The 19441-nt window shown below is 49.2% G+C and overlaps 1 protein-coding gene across 3 annotated transcripts in view; it reads left to right on the top strand.

The window, feature by feature from the left end:
• Positions 1 to 19441, top strand: part of Gm1043 (predicted gene 1043) — an 83815-nt gene that overhangs the window by 59445 nt on the left and 4929 nt on the right. Inside the window, exons 13-14 of one of the 3 annotated variants that reach the window (XM_011240811.2) lie at positions 1845 to 1954; positions 16683 to 16930. In XM_011240811.2, coding sequence (XP_011239113.1) covers positions 1845 to 1954; positions 16683 to 16743 — 171 coding nt within the window. In that variant the 3' untranslated portion in view covers positions 16744 to 16930. Of the gene's footprint in view, positions 1 to 1844; positions 1955 to 2692; positions 3081 to 16682; positions 16931 to 19441 lie in introns of those variants that run through there. The other 2 variants (NM_001370827.1, XM_006504236.4) reach the window with 2 other exon arrangements.

Raw genomic sequence — 19441 nt, forward strand, 5'->3', positions numbered from 1 at the left:
CTCTCCTCCATCCCCATTGTGGTGGCTCTTACTGGCATGGAGCAGAGACCCAGATTACCATCTTTGCTAGCCTCTGGGTTCTACAGCACTGACAAGGGCATTCTCGGCTCTTTTTATTCACTGCTTCTCTAACCATAAGGGCTGAGACAGGCAGCTGGGCAGGGTGGTAGTGGGTGTCATCTCCAAGACAGAACTCCAGGGCTCCATGGCCTGTAGTTGTCCCAGCAGTTGCCCTCTTGGGGGCCCCAGCCCTGGTCTCCAGGCTCCTGTAGTTTGTTAGAAGCTCATAACTTTGCCTTACAACTAACCATAGCCCCAATGGATGAGACCTGACTCAGGCTGGAGTGTGATGAGGCAGAGTCTTAGAACAGGTCCTCCCCCCTTTCCTTCCCCTCAGCCTCCAAGGCCCCCAGCTCAGGATCACACTGTTTAGAATGTGTTTCTTCGCATGCCTGTTCAGATTGTGTCCCCATCTCCAGGTTGGGCCCCACCCAGTTACACTTCTCCTTCCTTCAGCCTCCTGCCCAAGGGTGGCTCCACAAACTTCTCCACCCACTTTGTCTGGCACCATGCCCTCCTTTCCTTGTTAGCGGTGAAAAAAATGAATAGAACATGCCAAGCGCCAGGCTCTGTGCTTGGCTCAGGTGGCATCAGTTGGTGTCCTGTATTATCGTTATTGTCACTGTCCTATGCCCTCTTGAAGTCAGGAAGACCCACAGTTGAGTCCTTCTACCCTCCCTTGCTGTGACCCTCAAGTGAGATGCATACCTTTCATGAACATCAGATTCTCATCGAGAGCCAGTAATTATTACATTTCTGTGTATTGCTGCTTGGCTGTGACCAATCAAAAATAAGCAGCCTGTGTAAGAGTTCTAATACTTAGAGGCTACAGAGAATGCAGGGCCCAGTCCCCACTGCAACAGGCAATGCCCTGGCTACCATCCAGAAAGCAGCTTGCTCACAGATTCCCCACGCACCGAACGCCATGGATTCCTAGGGAGATAATGCGTGCAAAGTAGTTTGTAAAATGCTCAAGTACTCTGAAATGTTTATGATGATTATTGCTAATTAAAATTTAGGACAGCCTGGAGAGAGGCAGAAGTGAGATGCAGGTCTGCCTGCCTCCTTCTGAGGGTCTTTCAGAGACCTGCACGAGAAAGCTGTGTGTGTAAAGAGAGCCTGTGAACGACACCCATATCCTCATCCTGTATCCTCACCCAGCTCTGGGATGTGTGATGAGTGGTCACTCTGGGCACTTCCTTATTTCCCCGTTTATCTTCAATGTCAGTGCCTGCCAACTGTGAGGTTCTGAGCTAGCCATGACAGCTGACCTCCCAGCAGGGAGAGACAGTCATGTGACAGTCATGTGACTAACTAATGGAGCATCTCTATGGATCTTTGTAAAGGGAACATGGAGTTAATCTTTGCTTCCTTCCTGGCAGATTTTCTGAGCATTAATTCTTGGGACAGAGGTAAAGAGAGGGTCCTTCTTGCCGGCATTGGTGTTAGTCCCCACTGGTCTGGGCATCCTCTTTGGCTGCTAATACTCTGGGCTCTGAGAGCCTTGTCCACACTGGCCTATCTCTCTTGCAGCCACACTGGGATCTGAGGTGGGCTAGCTGCCCTGTCATCTTCCATGTTTGCATTTCCTCTATGTTCCCATCCCTCCCTATGGCCATAAGTCAGACATCTGGGGAGGAGACTTGGCTACCACCACCTCCGACTGCTTGGCTCCTATAGGGAGACTTTCTGAGTGGGGTCAAGAGAGATACTGCCTTTTGGATCAGATGCGGATCTGATCCCTGAGAGATCCCCCAGCTCTGCTGTCCTTTCTCTCCTCCCAGACCCCAGACCTCACCAATGGCTTTTCCTGGGAAACAGAGGACATGCTTGCCCCATTGAGGAACACTGGAAAATGCTGCCTGAGAAGCCCCGGGCCTGGCTTGAGCCTTGAGTAAGCATGTGGCTCCTGGGGGTCTTTTTCCCACCCCAGGCAGGGGATGTGTCTGGCCCAGGGATCCTAAGCCTTAGCTGCATGGGAGGAAGGTGGGAGCTTCATCAGATAAAATGTCCGAGTCCTTCTGGACACTCTGCCCATCTGGCCTGCAAAGATATGGCTGATGCTTTCAGAAACCCCTCAAAGCATGCTGCTAAGCATAGAGGCCCCCGTAAGCTAACCACAAAAGACCGTTGTAAAGGAGGATAAATTAAATCGAAGCCACAGAAGCTGTCTAGTAGCTTCTTTAGGGTACCCTTGGGATGCGCAGGCAGTAAGTATTCATTTTCACAAGCCAGCTGGGGTGTGTGCTGCTCCCTCCTCCCCCTCTGGCTCCCCCCTCCCACCTTCAAACACCCCAAGTCAAACATCACAAGTCCAGTCTGAATCTAGCACAGCCTGAGTTCCACGTCTCATTGGCCCCTGCCCTCATACAGAGTGTGGTCCTGGGTCATGTGAGTTGGTCAGCATTGTGACTCAGGAGTAGAATTACCCCATCTAGATTCCAGAAGCCTGATTCTCTCCTCCTGTGACATTGAACCAATTGCTCAGTGCCCCCAGGACCCCACCCAACCTTACTGAAGTCCAGAGTCTGCTGGTTCCTTAATGAGCCATGCCTTCCCGGGTTGTATAATAATTGGGTGTTGTGGTGACTATGAGAGGGTATCTCCTTTTTCACTTGTGCTTGAATTCCAGGGTCTCCAGTGGGGGCTTTCCCTGACAACAAGACTAGCAATGTGGTTTCTCTCTCCGATGCTGCCCTTTCCTTCCAAGCCTCTCCCTCAGGGACACAAACCATTTGTTCTTAGTCATCATTTTCTGTCCCTCTAGCCGTAGCTCTCTGATGAATGGCCAGTGGCTTCTCTTCCAACTCTGTATGATTTTGCTGCTGCTGCCCTGTGCCAGGGCTTCTGCCAGGCTGCAATGATTTATGGGAGTTGGTAGAGGCCCAGTGACTCCCAGTGACCTGTGCAAAGCAGGACTCGTGGTGAGCACAGCTGAAATGCTAAGATGCTCGATAATTAAATACCTTGCTGGGTGTGTGTGGGGAGCGGGTGTGGCGGCAGTCCCAAAGGCGCCAGGGACTGCAGCTAAGTCATATGACTTGCACCTGACTTCCTCATATAAGACACAAACATCTTGAGTGCTGCGCAGGTGTACCAGGATACAGGTGAATCCAATTTGGTGGAGATATGCCCCTGCTGCCCTGATTAGCTGAAGCTGCGTGCCTGGTGAGGTGGCGTGGCCTGCTGTGCGTGGATGGGAACTGAGAGTATAAAAGAGTGAGAGGCCCAGGGTTCGGGGGAGATATAAAAACAAGGGAGATATAAAAACAAGGGAGATATATAAACAGGGGAGATATAAACAAGGGAGATATATGGAGAAAGAAGAAACAGGACTGAATAAATGTGTGCAGAAGGATCCTGTAGCAGCGTCGTTCTTCCTGGCCAGTTGGGCACACGTAAGAGTTGGTGCCGAAACCCGGGACAAGGGAAAAGAAACATCTTCAGGCACGAGCGAAGACCCCCTGCTACAGGGAGGATTCAGAACTGCATCACGGGGAAGGAGCGGTTAATAAAGTGTTCCCGTAAAACAGACTGTTGAGAAGGATCTGGCGTGGATTCAGAACTCTTCAGCTGGGGAACGGTACTGATGAAGAGAAAGAAGAAAGATGAAGACTGAATAAACTGCTGTTAGAAGGACTGGTGGTCACGTCGTTCTTGCTGGTCAAGAGCGGGCGCGACAATTGGTGGCCTGTACGGGGAACCGACTCCCCCACCGAGTTCAGAACTTTCAGCAGTCAGTGGTTGCCAGCAGTGTAAGTTCACGGTGAGTGAAACTTGCAACCCCAGGAGTTTGGGAAGGACCTCGGATAAAATAGAGGCGAATATAAAGTTGCCAGGAAGCAGGCACAAGGTAACAAAAGGTTCATGGCTTTGGGACAAGTTAAGGTTCCCGGTTTGGGGACAAGTTAAGGAACTATGATAACCTCAGTGTAGTGATCAATAGATCCTCGCTGTGTAGTTATGCTTTTTTCTCCCATTGACCCTTTGTGGGTAGGTCTGATAGTTTTGGTCTTGTTTGTTCTGATATATGGACTCTGTTACTGTTTGAAACTGTGTGTAGAGGCAGTCAAGACAGGTCAGAAAATCCTTACAGAGCAACAAGAAAGTATGTCGGAAAAGGAGAAAGGCTTAAAAAGAAAAAGGAAAAAGAAAGGAGACACAGTGTTATCAGGTGAACAGAAAGGACAGGACAACAGAGTTGAGGCAGAGGAGGAAGGCGAATTAGCTTTTGCTCCCCCTCCCTATGCCTCCTCGTCAGCCATCTATGGGCAGACCTTCTGTCCGGAGGTCTGGAAAAAGGATAGATTCTCCTTGCTGGGATGTCCTATTTTCACTGATCAAGCTGAATTTGCATGGGATAGAGATATGCTGCTTGATCAAGGTCGATTTGCACAACAACAGACAGGATATCCAGTGCAGGTGTTTAAGCAGGTGAATCAGATTGCCATAAGGGCACGGAAATTATTGCCCAACAGAGGGGAAGCTAGTGAAAACTTGACTCTTATATTGACTCCCCAGATGAACACACAGGTGATTGAGGTTATGGTCTCATTACCACGAGGTATTGTGTCCATCTCCCCTGGGGATCGACCAGATCCGGTGTTGACGAGGGCGAGAGGGTCTGTTTGTGTGTTTCCACAGGACCAGACGGAATCTCTTTGGGTGCCGGAGAGATTGGTGAGACGCTGCAAGAATGAGGATCCTGATCCAGTTGCCCCTGTGGATGTGGTGGATGATCCCACAAGCATAAAGGATGGAGCCGAGATGGGAGATCCTTTCGGTATTCCAGAAGCCGATACCAGCTCGACATGATATTCTTTCCACGCTTTTTGATCCCTGAATTCCCCTTAAAGAGATAGCCCCGCTGGCTATCTATCCCTTGCTTCAGGGAAGATGAGTGGGGATGAGAGCCCTGGGATGTATGCTTGTTATAGTGTGTGTGTTTTTTGTGTTTGGCACATGTGTTAGGTGCAGAGTGTGCGACCCACACTTTCGCCATGGTAGCGTAGGCTTTTGCTGCAGTGGAGGCGGGACAATCTCCTCAGATTCGGTTTGCCGATCTAAAAGAAATTATGCTGCGTTATGCCGTGGGGTGCGAGGCTAAGCACTGCACAGAGGATAGCTTGCTGTTGGCATCCTGTGGAAGGCAAGTCTGATTGCATGAAGGTTCAGTGTCCTAGTTCCCTTCCCTCAGGAAAAACGACACGGGAGCTGGCCAAGACCTCTCTGGGTGATGAGCCTAAGGGATGGTTTTGTGTAGGGCCCCTATGCTTGCACACTGGGGATCAGACCTCTACCTTCACCCATGAGGCTTGCTTGCAGCAATTAAGATCTGGCCATAAGTTAATTAACATCCTGGCCTTTTGATGCACCTGCCACAAGCAAAACACAATCTCCCCAGGAGTGGCTTGGCATGATTGAGAGGTAGTCAGTGATAAGACTCCCTGGGCATGTCACCAACCTAAGACAGGGATCAAACCAATGCTGTTTGTCACCCAAGGACGGGTAAGGGGCATGGCTGCGGGGGGCTATCTACAGACATTCTCTCTGCCAAAAAAGAAAAAAGGGGGAATTGTGGGGAGCGGGTGTGGCGGCAGTCCCAAAGGCGCCAGGGACTGCAGCTAAGTCATATGACTTGCACCTGACTTCCTCATATAAGACACAAACATCTTGAGTGCTGCGCAGGTGTACCAGGATACAGGTGAATCCAATTTGGTGGAGATATGCCCCTGCTGCCCTGATTAGCTGAAGCTGCGTGCCTGGTGAGGTGGCGTGGCCTGCTGTGCGTGGATGGGAACTGAGAGTATAAAAGAGTGAGAGGCCCAGGGTTCGGGGGAGATATAAAAATAAGGGAGATATAAAAACAGGGGAGATATATAAACAGGGGAGATATAAACAAGGGAGATATATGGAGAAAGAAGAAACAGGACTGAATAAATGTGTGCAGAAGGATCCTGTAGCAGCGTCGTTCTTCCTGGCCAGTTGGGCACACGTAAGAGGTGTGGGCTTTCCAGCCTCAGAATGAAGAGCTGCAGGTCTCAGGGGAGCCTGGAAGGAGGTTGCCAACACTCTGGCTTCAGCAGCTTAAGGTTGTTTTTTGTGGATAGGTCATTAACATTTTTATTGTTGTGGTTGGTTTTCTTTCTTTTTCTTCCGTTTTGTTTTGTTTGTCTTCTGTTGTTTGTTTTGTTTTGATTTTTCCATTAGGTTTTCCTTCCTTCATGGTACGGTTCAGGCTCACAGATATATTGGGGTTTAAATGGATGGTTGCCTAGTGTTTGCAACCCCAGCCAGGCAGAGCAGGGCTGTGTGAGGAGACTGCCTGCCAGCAATTCTCAGGACATCTCATTCCAATTTCTCCTTCCCTTAAGGTCCCTGGGGTGGGGATAAGGCTGATGCTCTTGGGGACACCTGGGCTACAGAGAAAAGGCAGATGGGGATTCCAGTGCTGATCTGCCCACTCCCAGTTGGATGACTCTGAGGACGTTACTTAGTGAGTCTGAGCCTGGCTTCTCCGTCTAGAACTGGGGGATGAGCTTAATATGGATCACAGAATTAGAGAATTTTGTGGAATAATGTGGGGCTACCAGCCAGCAGCATATCCGTGCACGTGCGTGTGTGTGTGTGTGTGTGCCCTGGAAATGCCTGTGTTTGGCTAAATCCTTGTCTGGCTAATTCCAGCCCTGGCCTTGCTTTCTCCGGTCTGTGGAACAGAGGCTTTGGGGCCATGCCACACCCCCTAGCCAGCCTCTACTGCAACCTCCACTGGCCAGCACAGCTCTCCTGTGGCCTCAGGCGCCTGCCTGTGCAGGAAGCAGAACACCCCAGTAGTTTTCTGTGGACTTCTCAGAGGTTCCTTGTTTGATGTTATAGGAGCGACTTCCATCTCCACCTGGACACTAACTTCTCTGCTTAGCTTCTGGCTCCTCTCCTCTTTCGATAGCCTGCATGCACATACTGACTTCAGCCTCTATGTCTGGAGGAATCCAAGCTGTGACAGTTGGAAGAAGGAGTTGCTTTTGCCTTACAGCGCTATTGCCTGGAAGGTGCCCTGGTTCTCCTTGGTGTCTCACAGAAGCCAGTGCATCATATAGCTCGACTGAGGAGCTCATAGATTAGTCTTGTCTCTGCTTTGTTCTCCACAGTGGGTGGAGCTTGGATGCTTGGCTGTGTCAAGAGGCGTGGCTCCACCCCTCTCAAAGATGATTGGTTGACATTCAGGACTCTGCCGAACACCAAGCCAATTGGAACTCTTGCAGGATATGTCCAACTCAACTACCTAGAACTCCAAACTAACTGGAGCTGGCTGGTGTTCTGAGAGAAAAAGAGCCACAGCCCAGAGAAAAAGGGTAGAGTGGTAGGGACCCGTGAGACATGACGCAGTCATAGATTGAAAGCCTAACTCTACTCAAGGTGATAGTTTGTCCTCCCCTGAGATTGCCTAGCATCTCTTTTGGAAAGTCCAGTTTTTCCTAGGCAACTTTAGTTTGTGTTCTTTCACAGGCGGCCACATTGGATAATTATAAACATTACTGGTGTTATCCCGGGGGTGGGGTGGGGGGCGGGTGAAGGGGAGATATGGTTCCAGGGCCCGGAAGATGAGTTAGTGTGGCTTGGGAGAAGCACTCGGGAAGAAGAGGAGAGGGAATGAGTGGGGATTCAGACACTTTCTCGGGGCTTTTTTGGCACCTCCCTAATGCTCTCCATCACCTGGCTGCCTTTTATTTTGTGGGCTCTCTGTCTTCAGCGTGCTCAGGTCTCCTGGAGTATTGTCAGATGGTTACAAAGTGGCTGCTGCAGCTTCAGGCTTCACATCTATGGCCATTCCTTCCTGACAGGAGTATTTCCCTTTTCAACATCCCAGATAGGAGGCGACTGGGAAAAGCGTCTGGAAATACTCTTGAGTCAGCACACAGAACGTGTCTTTTTCTGGTAGTGACACAGCATTCAGCATTGTAAAGAGCAAGTGGAAGAAACTGGACGAGACTAGACCTGAGGGTGTGGGGCTGGGGCAGGGTAGGGCTAAGAACTTGATGCAGTGACAGCCCCAGCTTAGTGATGGGAGAAACTGCCTCTGATTAGACCTTCTGGAACCACCAGCTTGGCTGTTACCTGGAAGGAGTTGGGGTAGCCAGATTGGGAGTAGGTGAGAGGAACACACTTGTCTAGACTTGATGCGGCTGCCAAGGATAGAACAAGTGTCAGGGTGGGTGGCAGACAATCGGAGGACTGGGAATGATGAAGCGGCACCGGTTCCTGAATGTCAATATTTTGCATGTGGCTTTTATTTGCAAATGGGAAGATTTCAGGCTATGTCACTCAGATGCATAAAACAAGTACCTGAAACAGATCAAGAATGGATTCTTTCAGGGCCGTAGGATAAGGTGCAAGACAGTTGAACAGTGAAAGCTGTAAGTGTCATTGCTCAAGGTCCTAAGGGACCTTAAGTAGGTCCACTGGCACTGGAACAGAAGCCATAGTTAACGTCTGCAGCTTTCAAACGCTTCCAGCTACAAAAACTCAAATTTAAGTGATGTGTGTTTATCATAGGAAAAAATAGAGAAAAGCCAGCGAGAAGAAAACTGAAATTTATAAAAACAAAATCACCATTAGCTTTTTGGCCTACATCATTTTATTTAGCCTTATGTATATGTTCCCTTGTAATATTTATAGCTGTAATCAAAACCCAGCTTTATAAGCTGCATTTGTCTGATCTCAAAGCCCTTCTCCCTGGGGTCAGTGCAGTCTTCATCAACTTCGCCTTTCATGGTTACAAAACAAAAAGCTTTCTTGACCCCTGTGACCTAGCATCGAGCTGTTTAATCTATAACAATACCATGCTGGTTGTTATTATTTATGAATCTACCTTTGTAGAAAGAAGTCTGTTTCTGGGAGGCTGTACTAAGAGATGTCTATACCTCATGCCTATGTCTGGTTCGAAAATGTCAACCTGGGATAGGAGTGAACTTATAAACCCATGGCTGGAGGAAGCCTGCTTTGTGTGTGTATTTCCTTAGTGGCTGCAGGTTTGCTCATAATGTCCATGGACAATTTATTGCCTCGTTTCTAGAGGGAATTGATCTGCCTCAGCCCCAGTGTAATGTAATGAGATTCAGAGCCCCGCCTCCAAGACAGACCCATCAATTAAAGCCAAGCTGGGAGAACAGGAGAGTGGAAAGAGAAGCATGAATCATGCTATTGATACACAGATTAGAGCACGCAGAGAAAAAGAGCACCCTCTCTTTATCTACTCAGTACCTCACACTTCAAATATCCCCCGGAAGCTCGAGAGCAGCTCACCTGATTCATACCATGAGTGCTTTCCCACTGCACATCAGTGTGTGAACTCCATGACCCAAGAATAGACACTGCAGGTTTGCATTGATCACGGAATTGAGCTTCAGTCCCTGTACTGGGGAGTTCTGGCTCTGATTCTGGCTCAGCCACTCACGGAGGACTCTGAGAGTCAGCTTCTTCCTACAGCCCTGTGAACAATAGAATATCAGCCTCAATTTGCATATGGGGAAACTGAGGAAGAGCCTACCCAAGGCCCTGAGGGTAATAAACTCAGAGGTCATCTTTATCTTCAATGCTTTATAATGTCAGGGCCTTGTGGAAGAGGTGACCTTTGGGGGATGGCAGAAGACTCCCTGTGAGCTCACCTTTCATGTTCGAATCAAACCGAATCTCCATCCTCCTTCCTAAAGAACCCACCCTCCGTAGCCAGGAGGTCCCTCATCATGCAGGCTGTCCAGTTCCAGTCTATCTCAGGCTGCTTACCCTGCATTCCTCATTCATCTAAACTGACGGATTAGAAACCCTAATAAAGGCTCTCTGCTGCCGCTCTGCCTCCCGTCTGACCCGGTGCTCCCCATGTGTGCCCCCTCCTCCTCTGGGGAGCCATGGGTAATATCCTGCCTTCTCAGCCTGCTGCCTCTGTGCCTGTGGTGTTCCCCTTAGCTGATTAAAACTCCTGGGCACTTTACCGTCATGCCTCTGATATAAGAGCACATGTATTTTCTTGGAAAATTGGAAGAGTTATAACAAAATACCCTTTGCGTTGTTCTCCATAGAGTCACATCTCACGCGGTTATAAAAATATTCTGCTCAAGATGGTTTTTCTCTGTAAACTTCTGAAATATTGTTTTCTTTTGTTCCTTTGGGTGCTTGTTCATTCCCTTACACATATCTCTCCAAAGGCATGCACACACGTATGCATGCACAGAGGGGCACTCAGCTGGCCTCTCTTGTATGTGTGTGTGTGTAGTGTGTGTGCAGTGTGTCTTGCCAAGCCTCCAATCACATGGATGGCTCTACATCAATAGTGACCTCACGTGAGAGTCAGTGACTAGGCCTGTGCTGCCTCCAACTGTGGCTCTCTTTTGTGCCCTGCCAGGGTCCTAGAGCAGCAAGTGGCCCGTGATTCTGCCTCTCTGATGCTCTGTCTCTATTTAGAAGAAACACAGGGCAGGTGGGCAGACCATCATTAACTGTGCTCATCATGGTGTCTATAGAGGAGCTTTTCTCTGTAAATGATCCCCAAGTGGCATATGGAATAGTCTTTCCAAGCCTCACACCCACTTTAACACAGCTCATTTTAAAAATCAACTTATTTGTTTTATTTAAGTACACTGTTGGTGTCTCCAGACACACCAGAAGAGGGTATCAGATCCCATTACAGATGGTTGTGAGCCACCATCTGTAATTGCTGGGAATTTAACTCAGGACCTCTGGAAGAACAACCAGTGCTCTTAACAGATGAACCATCTCTTCAGCCCAGCTCAGCTCATATAATTTTCCTCATGGACTCGTCTCCTAAAAGTGAGAGTTGGCCAATGGGACAGCTTGCTTGTGGTAAGCTGCCCATCTAAAGACAGACCCAAGGAGGGCTTAAGCAACTACACTTCACAGATGTTCCAGCCAGAGGGTTCTGGCTGTAAGAAATTGTTGGTTATAGTGCATGTTCAGCATGAGGTGCACTTCGAGTTCAACAGAGTCACAGATAAGCAGGAGCTGCCAGGTCCCTCTCCCTGGCTGGCAGCTGCTTCTCTCAGGTTGGAAAGTTACAGGTCTGCCAACTGGCTGAGCCCAGGATCAGCGCTGTGTTCTAAGCCAATAGAATGGAGAATCTGGAAATTGGGCAAGTCCTGCCTATGGGAGAAGAGGGCAGGAATTTCTTGAGACTAGAACTTAAAAAAAAAAAAAAAAACAAACCCCCAAACCAACAACCACTGGTGTGTGCCAATTCAGCATGCAGGTAATTTTTGCCCTTTTTCCTCTTTTGATGTCCCTTTCTACAGAATTGTATATTACACACTGTTTAGTTTTCACTAGCCTCTTACATCTGTTATCATCTTATTTCTAACATGGCTTTGAGAAAGACCAGCAAACCTCCAAGTTCAGCAGATAGAAGGAGAAGAAGAAGCCGGTGGCATTGAAGGGCTGCCTGCTGGACAAGTGGGTGGAGAGCTCTGCGAATTCACATGTGGTGGGCAGAGCCAGATATCAGCTGACAGGGTCAAGAGCAGCTTGCAGGGATGAACTTCATTCTGTTTCCTCTTGAACCCCAAAAGAGCTTCCTGCCCATGATTGGTTACATGGATTCAACCCAGCTCTCACTCTGAAGGGGAAATAATAGGCCATTTATTCTGAGCCAAATTCAGGTTGCCCCAGATAACACATTGCTCCATGGAAGCAGTATCATGAGCTATTGTAGTCACAGAATAAAAAAAAAATCCACAAATCAAAGCATCAAATATATTGGTGGGAATAATGGGCAGGCTGGGTACAGCCAGGCAGGGCAGTCTCTGCTGTAGGTCTCAGATGCTATCTGAAGACAGCCTTAGCTTTTGGGTTGGTAACAATTAGCTGTCCACTAAGTAAAGGTATCCCAAAAGGTTTTCCCTGAAGTCATAGGGATGTTAAGTCAGACACAGAGATGGGCAAACCATGCCATGGCTTTTATCTGAGTCAGAGGAGTTCTGGGTAAATGTGGGCCAGAGGTAAGGTGGGAAGAGCATGGACTGGAGAATCCCAAAGTGATTCTGAGTTTGGCTATTACTCTTGCTCTTTGGGGCTTGTTTCCCCAACTACAGATGACTCTGAGTGGTCCCATACCAAGAACTGGTCTATTAAAACACTTGAGATTCACACCCACCCTCTTTGTGGCTTAGTGCATGCTAGAAACACACAGATATTTGAACAGAGGAATTCGTGACCAGATGGAGCAGACTAGGTAGAGACTTAAACTCTGAGGCCTTGTATTTGGGGCTGGATGGGAATCATGCATCCTATATTTCATTTCCATCACTTGGCAGAAAAATGCTGACTGCTGCCCAAGGACGTATCTTGAAACCTGCTGTCTCAAATGGGAATCCCATTAAGTTGATCTGGGTTTAGCTTGGCCTTGTTTAAGACCTGCCCTGTTCACACTCCCCTGTGAGTGGTTTCTCCAGGTTTTCAATAGTGTTGTGTGAGTCTCCTTGTCTTTCTTAAGGCCACCAGTCTTCAGTTCTTCCAGGCCCCTTCAAGCTCCTAGGGTGACTACTTCCTGTTTGTGGGACCTGGCTGTAGTCCTGACAAAAGTGGGGATAAGATACAAGTGCATCCTAGGGACCAATAAGATGCTGGGTGTGCTAGCTGTCCAAGGTAGGAGCATTCCATGAAGGTGACTGTGGTTCAAGATTCTGGGATGGCATGCTCTGACCTTCTCATCTGCATCCTGGGACACTGGGCTGACTTGGACATGATGGGTTCCTCGGGAAGAGATCTCTTCAGTGCTCCTGCACGATCCTCCTTGGACTCCAGGCTCCCCACTTTCATGTCTCTGTCACTGTCCCTAGGTGACAGTGTCCTAGGTGCTGCAAGAATCAATCCCCACTACCTAGCTGTGTCCAGAACCCGAGCTGAGCGAAGGATTCAGTGACCAATCTAGAGCTGGCATTCAGGGGAGTACTGGGAGGTCTGGTGGAAGTGAATAGTCTCAGCAAGCAGAAAGGAGAGTGCAGAGTGCAGCTGAAACCCCAGTCCACCCAACTTGCTCATTCCCACTCTCTGGACACCTGTGGTGGTCTCAGACACAGTGGTCAGCAGGGAGTTCAGGCATGACATGGAAGCGCTCATGTTTTAAGAGACATGTGGGAGAGGCAGGCAGGGCTAGATGTCATGGGATGCTCTGTGTGAGAGAAGCTTGGCTGCATCTCAGAGAAGTGAGAGGTGAGGTGGTTTGAGGCAAGGGAATGACATCATCCTCTTTCTAGGAATTCTGGCTGCTGTTTGGAGTAGGGAGGGGCCAGCCTTGGAGCAAGAGCCTGCCAGGAAGCTGTGCCCTGGAAGGAAGTGGTAGTGGCTGGGCTGGAGATGGCAGTGTGGAAGAGAAAGGCAGGACAGAGTCCACAAATCACCCCCTCCTTCCTTACTTTCCTCCTCCCTTCCTCCTGCCTCCCTACTTCCCTACCCCATTTCTCTCTCCCTCCATCCCTTCCTCCTTCCTTTTTCCTTCCTTTCTTCACTCCCTCTTCCTTTCCTTTCTTTTTCCTTTCCTTTCCTTGTTTTTGAGACAAGTTCTCATAATATAGCTCAGAATAGCTGGAATTCACCATTTATTTAGGCCAAGCTATCCTTGAGCCCATGGTTCTCCTCCTGCCTGGGGTACCTTCCCAGTGCTGGGATTCTAGATGTGAGATCCTGGCTGCTTTGAACCTATCAGTAGATCAGGTCCCCTGGGCTTCTGATTTGAGAGAGGCTGGAGGGTGGGGGAGGGGACGAAGCCTTCCCTAAGTTTGGCTTCCTCGTGTGTCCCCACTGAAATACGTAGCCTTGTGGTCTGGTGGAACAAATTGTGTCAAGGACACACACATCTAAGCCAGTCTCTTGTCAGGCTACATTCTCTTGTGGAGGAGCTGTCTTCACAAGGGTCTGGCACTAAGTAGGACATAGATTACTGTCCCCATTTTTGGCCTCATTTCCTGGTACCCTAGGGCTTCTTCCTCCCCATTACGTGTTTGCATTCCTGCTTGAGCCTCCACCATGGTCTGCTCACACAGTTGCTTCTTCTCTTTCTTTTTTCTTTTTTTTTCTTTGACTCTGCCATGAGGCTGAAGCCTGGTCCTGTGTTCAAGCATGCATAATGCCTTGGTGTCCAGAATCATCAGACCTCAATGGTCGAAGGGACCTCAGAGGTCCCTGGATCAGTGCAGAAGTCCTCTGGACATTCACAGCCACCATAGAGGAAGCCCTCTCCTTCCTGCTTCCACATGTCTGGGAGGCGTGGGAGGGAACGGGTGAGTGACAAAATGAATGGATGAGTGGGTGGGTGAGCGTGAGCGGGTGCGTGGGTGAGAGTAAGCGAGTGTGTGAGAAAATGGGTGAAGAGCCGGTCATTTAGTAGGCACATGGTCAGTTATCACTGTTCTAATGTCCTTCTGGGCCCCCAGCTGGAGCGAATCTTCTTGCCCAGGTCTGAGCTTATTGCCTCGTTAACATTTCTTCCCACAGCCCTTTGTCACACAGTAGGGCCACAGATCCTGCTCTTTGTTCTTCAGCCACCTGATCCTACTGTACCCGAGGGCCTTTGCACTCATTGCTGTGTTTCTGTCCATGGCTGGGTCTCTCTTGCCACTGGGAGCTCGGAGGTCATTGCCTCAGGTCTCTACTGATCATGCCGCCTAAAGGACTTCTTTTCCCACAGTTCTTATTTCTCTCATGAGCTCTGCATGACTTCCTCACATCTGCCTTTCAGTTCACTATATCTCTCTTTATCTTTGTTTATCTTCTGTTTAACCTGCTGAGAGAGGTTTCATATAAGTTACTCCATGTTTTGTTTGTAGAAGTGTGTGCATGCATGTGTGTGCACACACATTCTCTCTCTCTCTTCCACACACAGAGACACATAGATGCAGACTGACAGACATACAGACAGACACACCACCCCAAATAACGGTTGTGAGTATTCTTATTTTAACATCCTTTCTGAACTTCAAAATTTCTCCCCAAACTGAACCTGTAAACATCTCATGTGGACTTCGAGGGTGATCTTATGGTCTTCATTAATCCTGGGACAGTTGAGTGTATTTCTTGGTAAATACAAGATCAATGGAGAATATAGTCATTAACCTTGTGTGCGATATAACTTAGGGATGATGTTGTCTTGAGCTTGATGTCACTCAGCTCCTTCTAGAGACAGTGTTCTGTGCTCTGACTGGAAGCTGTCTCAATGCAGTGATGCCCAGGTACCAGGTGCTGGGGTTTGAGGTGCAGAATCTATGGGGAAGAAAGGAGTGTAGGGACCTCTGGACATACAGGCTTCTGGGATGTACCTCATGGACAGAGTCCACAGAGATGTGAATGCCTCTAGTACCCGAACATGGCTGAAGATCCCCAGAGTCTTGATAGGAAGGGAATTCTGGCCCCAGTGATCCTACAAGGTCAAGGATTTGCACTGAGTTTATTTTTGTCTCACTTGCTCCCTCCACCCCCAACATGTGATGCAGCGCACAGGAAGAAAGCTATAAATACAATTTGAAAAGCAAAGCAGTCTAAAACCACCTACACACACACACACACACACACACACACACACACACACACACACACACGCTGAACAATGAGATCTTTACTGCAGGACAGGACTCTGAGGATGTTGCTGGAGTTAGTTGGCAGTCTCCTGAGGGCCCGTGCTGTTGCTGTTGCTGCTGCTGCACAGCACAGAGCCTCAGCATCACAGCAAAGCTGCCCTCGATGACATCAGCTGTGGGGCTGGCTGCAGAACCACACAAGGATGCTCTGGTAGGGTATCACTTTTCAGGGATCTCCCTCTGGGCTGTCACACTGCCCAGATACTTGAGTGGATCTGGCAGCTTCTCCCGAAGTCTCCTTTTGGCAAGCTGAACTCTCTGGCCTGAGTTTCCCAAACCCCACCCAGTGTACACTGCCTCCTTGCCTCCTGTGTGCTCTCTGCATAGAAAACCCCTATGGGTCTCCAAGAGCCTAAGATATCAGCATCTTCAGATAATCTCCTGCCCCATAACTTCCTTTCTTATCCTCCCTTCCTCTCTGAATCCTCATCATGTTCAGGCCTGCGTGGAGCTCCCCAACAACCCTTCCTTCTTCTACCACACAGTTCCTCTGTTCTCTGTTCTCACCACACCGGCTTTCCCCCCACAGGACCCTTGCACAGGCTGTCTGGCAGTCTCCTCTCATTCATGTTTCTGCTCTGCTGCCTCCACACTTCCTTCCTGGAATCTGCAGTAACTGTCCTGCTTCACAGTTACAGCTGAGACGTGCACACCTCTCACTGTCTCCTCCAGCTCACCAGAACTGCCACTGGGCCGTCTCTAGCCCCTGAGCCTGGCAGGGGCCAGGGGCTGGTAACCCTGCAGACTGTGTGCATCAGACTCAATCACATGACACTTCCATATGGCACTCACAGCTCACAGACACCTCCAATCCAGCTTCTTTTCCTAGTGGGAGCAGCTGGGGGAGTTGTCCTGAAGGCACGCCGAGGTACAGGGTAGGCCCCTAGCAACCCGAAGGCTCGCCCATCTGGACAGCTCTCCATGGTAGCAACATGGGGGGTTTGCTCTCTTCAGAGGCTCATCTGTCTGCTTTCCCTATTGCAGGAAAGAAGACATCACCATCAGGCACATCACGATGGAAAAGATGAATGTCTGTCCCAGATGACCAATGGAGCAGAGGTGGCACTGTGATGTATGGCCCTTTCAGGAGCTGAGTTACAAGCCTCATCATCACTCCCTTCCCAAGTCATCACGAGGGAATGTTTCTCTCTGCACAAGACCAGTGAGCACCTCAGAAGCCCCCCAGCACTGGCATGGAGCAATAGAGAGACCCTGAGATCTGGAGTCCCCAGGTTGGCTGTGTCACTTGTACAAATGACTTAACTTTTTGAGTGTCTCCTTCTTAGTCTGTTTGGGAGCCTTTCTTGCTAGCTGACAGTCAGTCACTCATGATGGTGCCATTGCTGGCAAGTCACTCTGAACCTTCAGAACGGTGGCACATGTTTCGGGAACATCTTGGTGTTTGTGAGCTGTCCTCTGCTTACTGCCCTGATGTCATTCGGGATTTGCTGCCTTTAAGCACACACAGTGTCACCGCTGTCTCTCCTGCCTGCAGTGGGGAGGAGCATGGAGGGAAGGTTCTAAGGTGACACTGGGGATGGCCTGAACATCACAGAGCCTCTTTGGAGGCCCAGGTTGAATGGGGGGAGGGGCTCAGCTGTGCTGGAAATTGTCTAGGGAGAGCCCCCCCCCCACCCACCCAGTGACTGATTCTCAAAGGAAATAAGTTCTACTAAACACATTAGTCTAGTATGGAGACGATTCTACAGGGCATCCAGGTACTGGACTCTGCTCCTATCTTGCTGGTGACCCTTGTGCTAATTCTTGGCCTCTAAGAGACCCAGGTCCTCAATTGCATGGTGGATGCACCCACATGTTTTCCAATTCACTGGTAAATGTGGTACCTCCCAGGCTGCAGATTCTCCTGGTATCATGGCTCAATCTCTTAGTTATTAACTCTTATTGCTGGCATCTGCTGAGGAACAAGCTGTGGCTCATGGGAAGTCTCCAGGCAGCCTTCTCTGCTTCCAGGAATAGGCAGAGAAAGAGCTGCTTTTCTAAACACTTCTAGCAACAGTGTCCTCTATTCCCCCCCAGAGAGTCACAGCACCCCATCAAGCAGCCCATACTCACACCCCCACTTCTGTTCTTATCCAGGGGCTTAGCTTCTGTAAGAGGGTGGAATGTTTCCCTTTTAGTTGAGAGTTGATGGGGCTTGCTGGGTCTGGAAGATGGGTATTCATCAGGACCATTTGAGATTTAAGCACCCCTAGAAGAGTTAAGAAAAACAAGAGTCTGCCTGGATAGTTCTCCAGAAGCCATCTTCCTAGCTTTGATGCTGTGTTTCCAAGTGAATAATAGGAGGTGGGTACATTCAGCAGGTATATCTTAGGCTTGGGAAGGACCTGGGGCTTTGGTCAGTGAGGGGGCAGTAATAGGTTCCATAGCCTGTGTGCTCAAATACAGAATCTAGCATACAATCAGACGACCCTTGGAGGATCTGGCCCCAAACACATTTTTGTGACTTGTGCTTTTGATTAGGCAGAAGGTACAAAGGGCAAACTTAGTGTCTCAACCATCTCAAGCATTCAGTTCACTGCACAGAGCACATCCGCATACTTAGAGCTGTACAGTCATCACCTCTACCACCTCCAGAGCTCAGCTGAAACCCTATGTCCATTGCACACTGGTTCCTCTTTCTCTTTGTCCAGACCCTGACAACCCCAATTTCTACCCCATTCTATGTCTCCCTTGTCTGATTGCCCTGGAGATCTTGTATAACATGTATCCTGTGACTGGCTTCTTAGGTTCCGCATGATAAGCATAGGGACTGTCCATGTTGGATCATGCATCAGAACACCCTTTTATGAAGCCATTACTGCATGTATTGGGCACATTGTCCTCTCACCCTGCAGTGACACTTGGGTCTCTGCTACCATTTGTTGCTGTGAAGGGGGGCACACAGAAGTGCAGTGGTTTTTTTTTTTTGTTTGTTTGTTTTTTTTTATTGGAATCAGTAACATTTAAAACCTAAGACATTCCCTAGGGAGCAAGCATGTGTGGGTTCTTCAGGAGACGGTGGAATCTGGCCACTATGCTCCCTCCCATCGTTTTCTTGGCCACCATGGGAGCTGTGTGAGATTGCTTTGCTGTTCCAGTGGCAAGCACCTTGTGGATAGACTCTCCTCAATCCAGTCCAAAATCCAGCTGGCTACCATCTTGCTGAGATTCAGTGACAATCTTTCAGCACTGCATGATAGTGACAGTGCAGATGTCAGAGAAGGCCAGAGACTCATCCTATGTCCCAGTCAAGAAGTGATACCACAGTGCTCTCTGGGACAGTCTAGACCCCACAGTGCTCTCTGGGGGCAGTTTAGACCCCATGCTGCCTGTCCTCCAGGGCAAAGACCTGAATCATCTGACCCTCAGTTTTGTCTTGTGGAGAAACATTGGAGAAAGTCCTTTCTCTGGCAGCCTGAAAAGGTGAAGACAGAAGAAATGTGCAGGGACTGAAATGCACTTGGAATGTGCTAATAACAGCTCAGGCCAAGCTAGGAGGCTGGGTGTGCATGGATGGGAACCCTTTACTGTGCTGGAAAGTGGAAAAGGGGTCCCAGGTTTATTCCTAGGACCCCTGAAGCTTATGGGAAATGAACTTGGCATACCCCAGTACTCCATAAATGTCGCTTTCCAGTCAAGGGGGCCAGATCTGAGGTCTCCCACTCACTTTACAGCAAGAGCCATGAAGTCAAGGGGGATCACCCTGGTTTTGCCTAACTTCAAACCAGTCTGTAGTGGACAGC

Source organism: Mus musculus, chromosome 5 (genome assembly GCF_000001635.26).
Source record: "Mus musculus strain C57BL/6J chromosome 5, GRCm38.p6 C57BL/6J".
Lineage (NCBI taxonomy): Eukaryota > Metazoa > Chordata > Mammalia > Rodentia > Muridae > Mus > Mus musculus.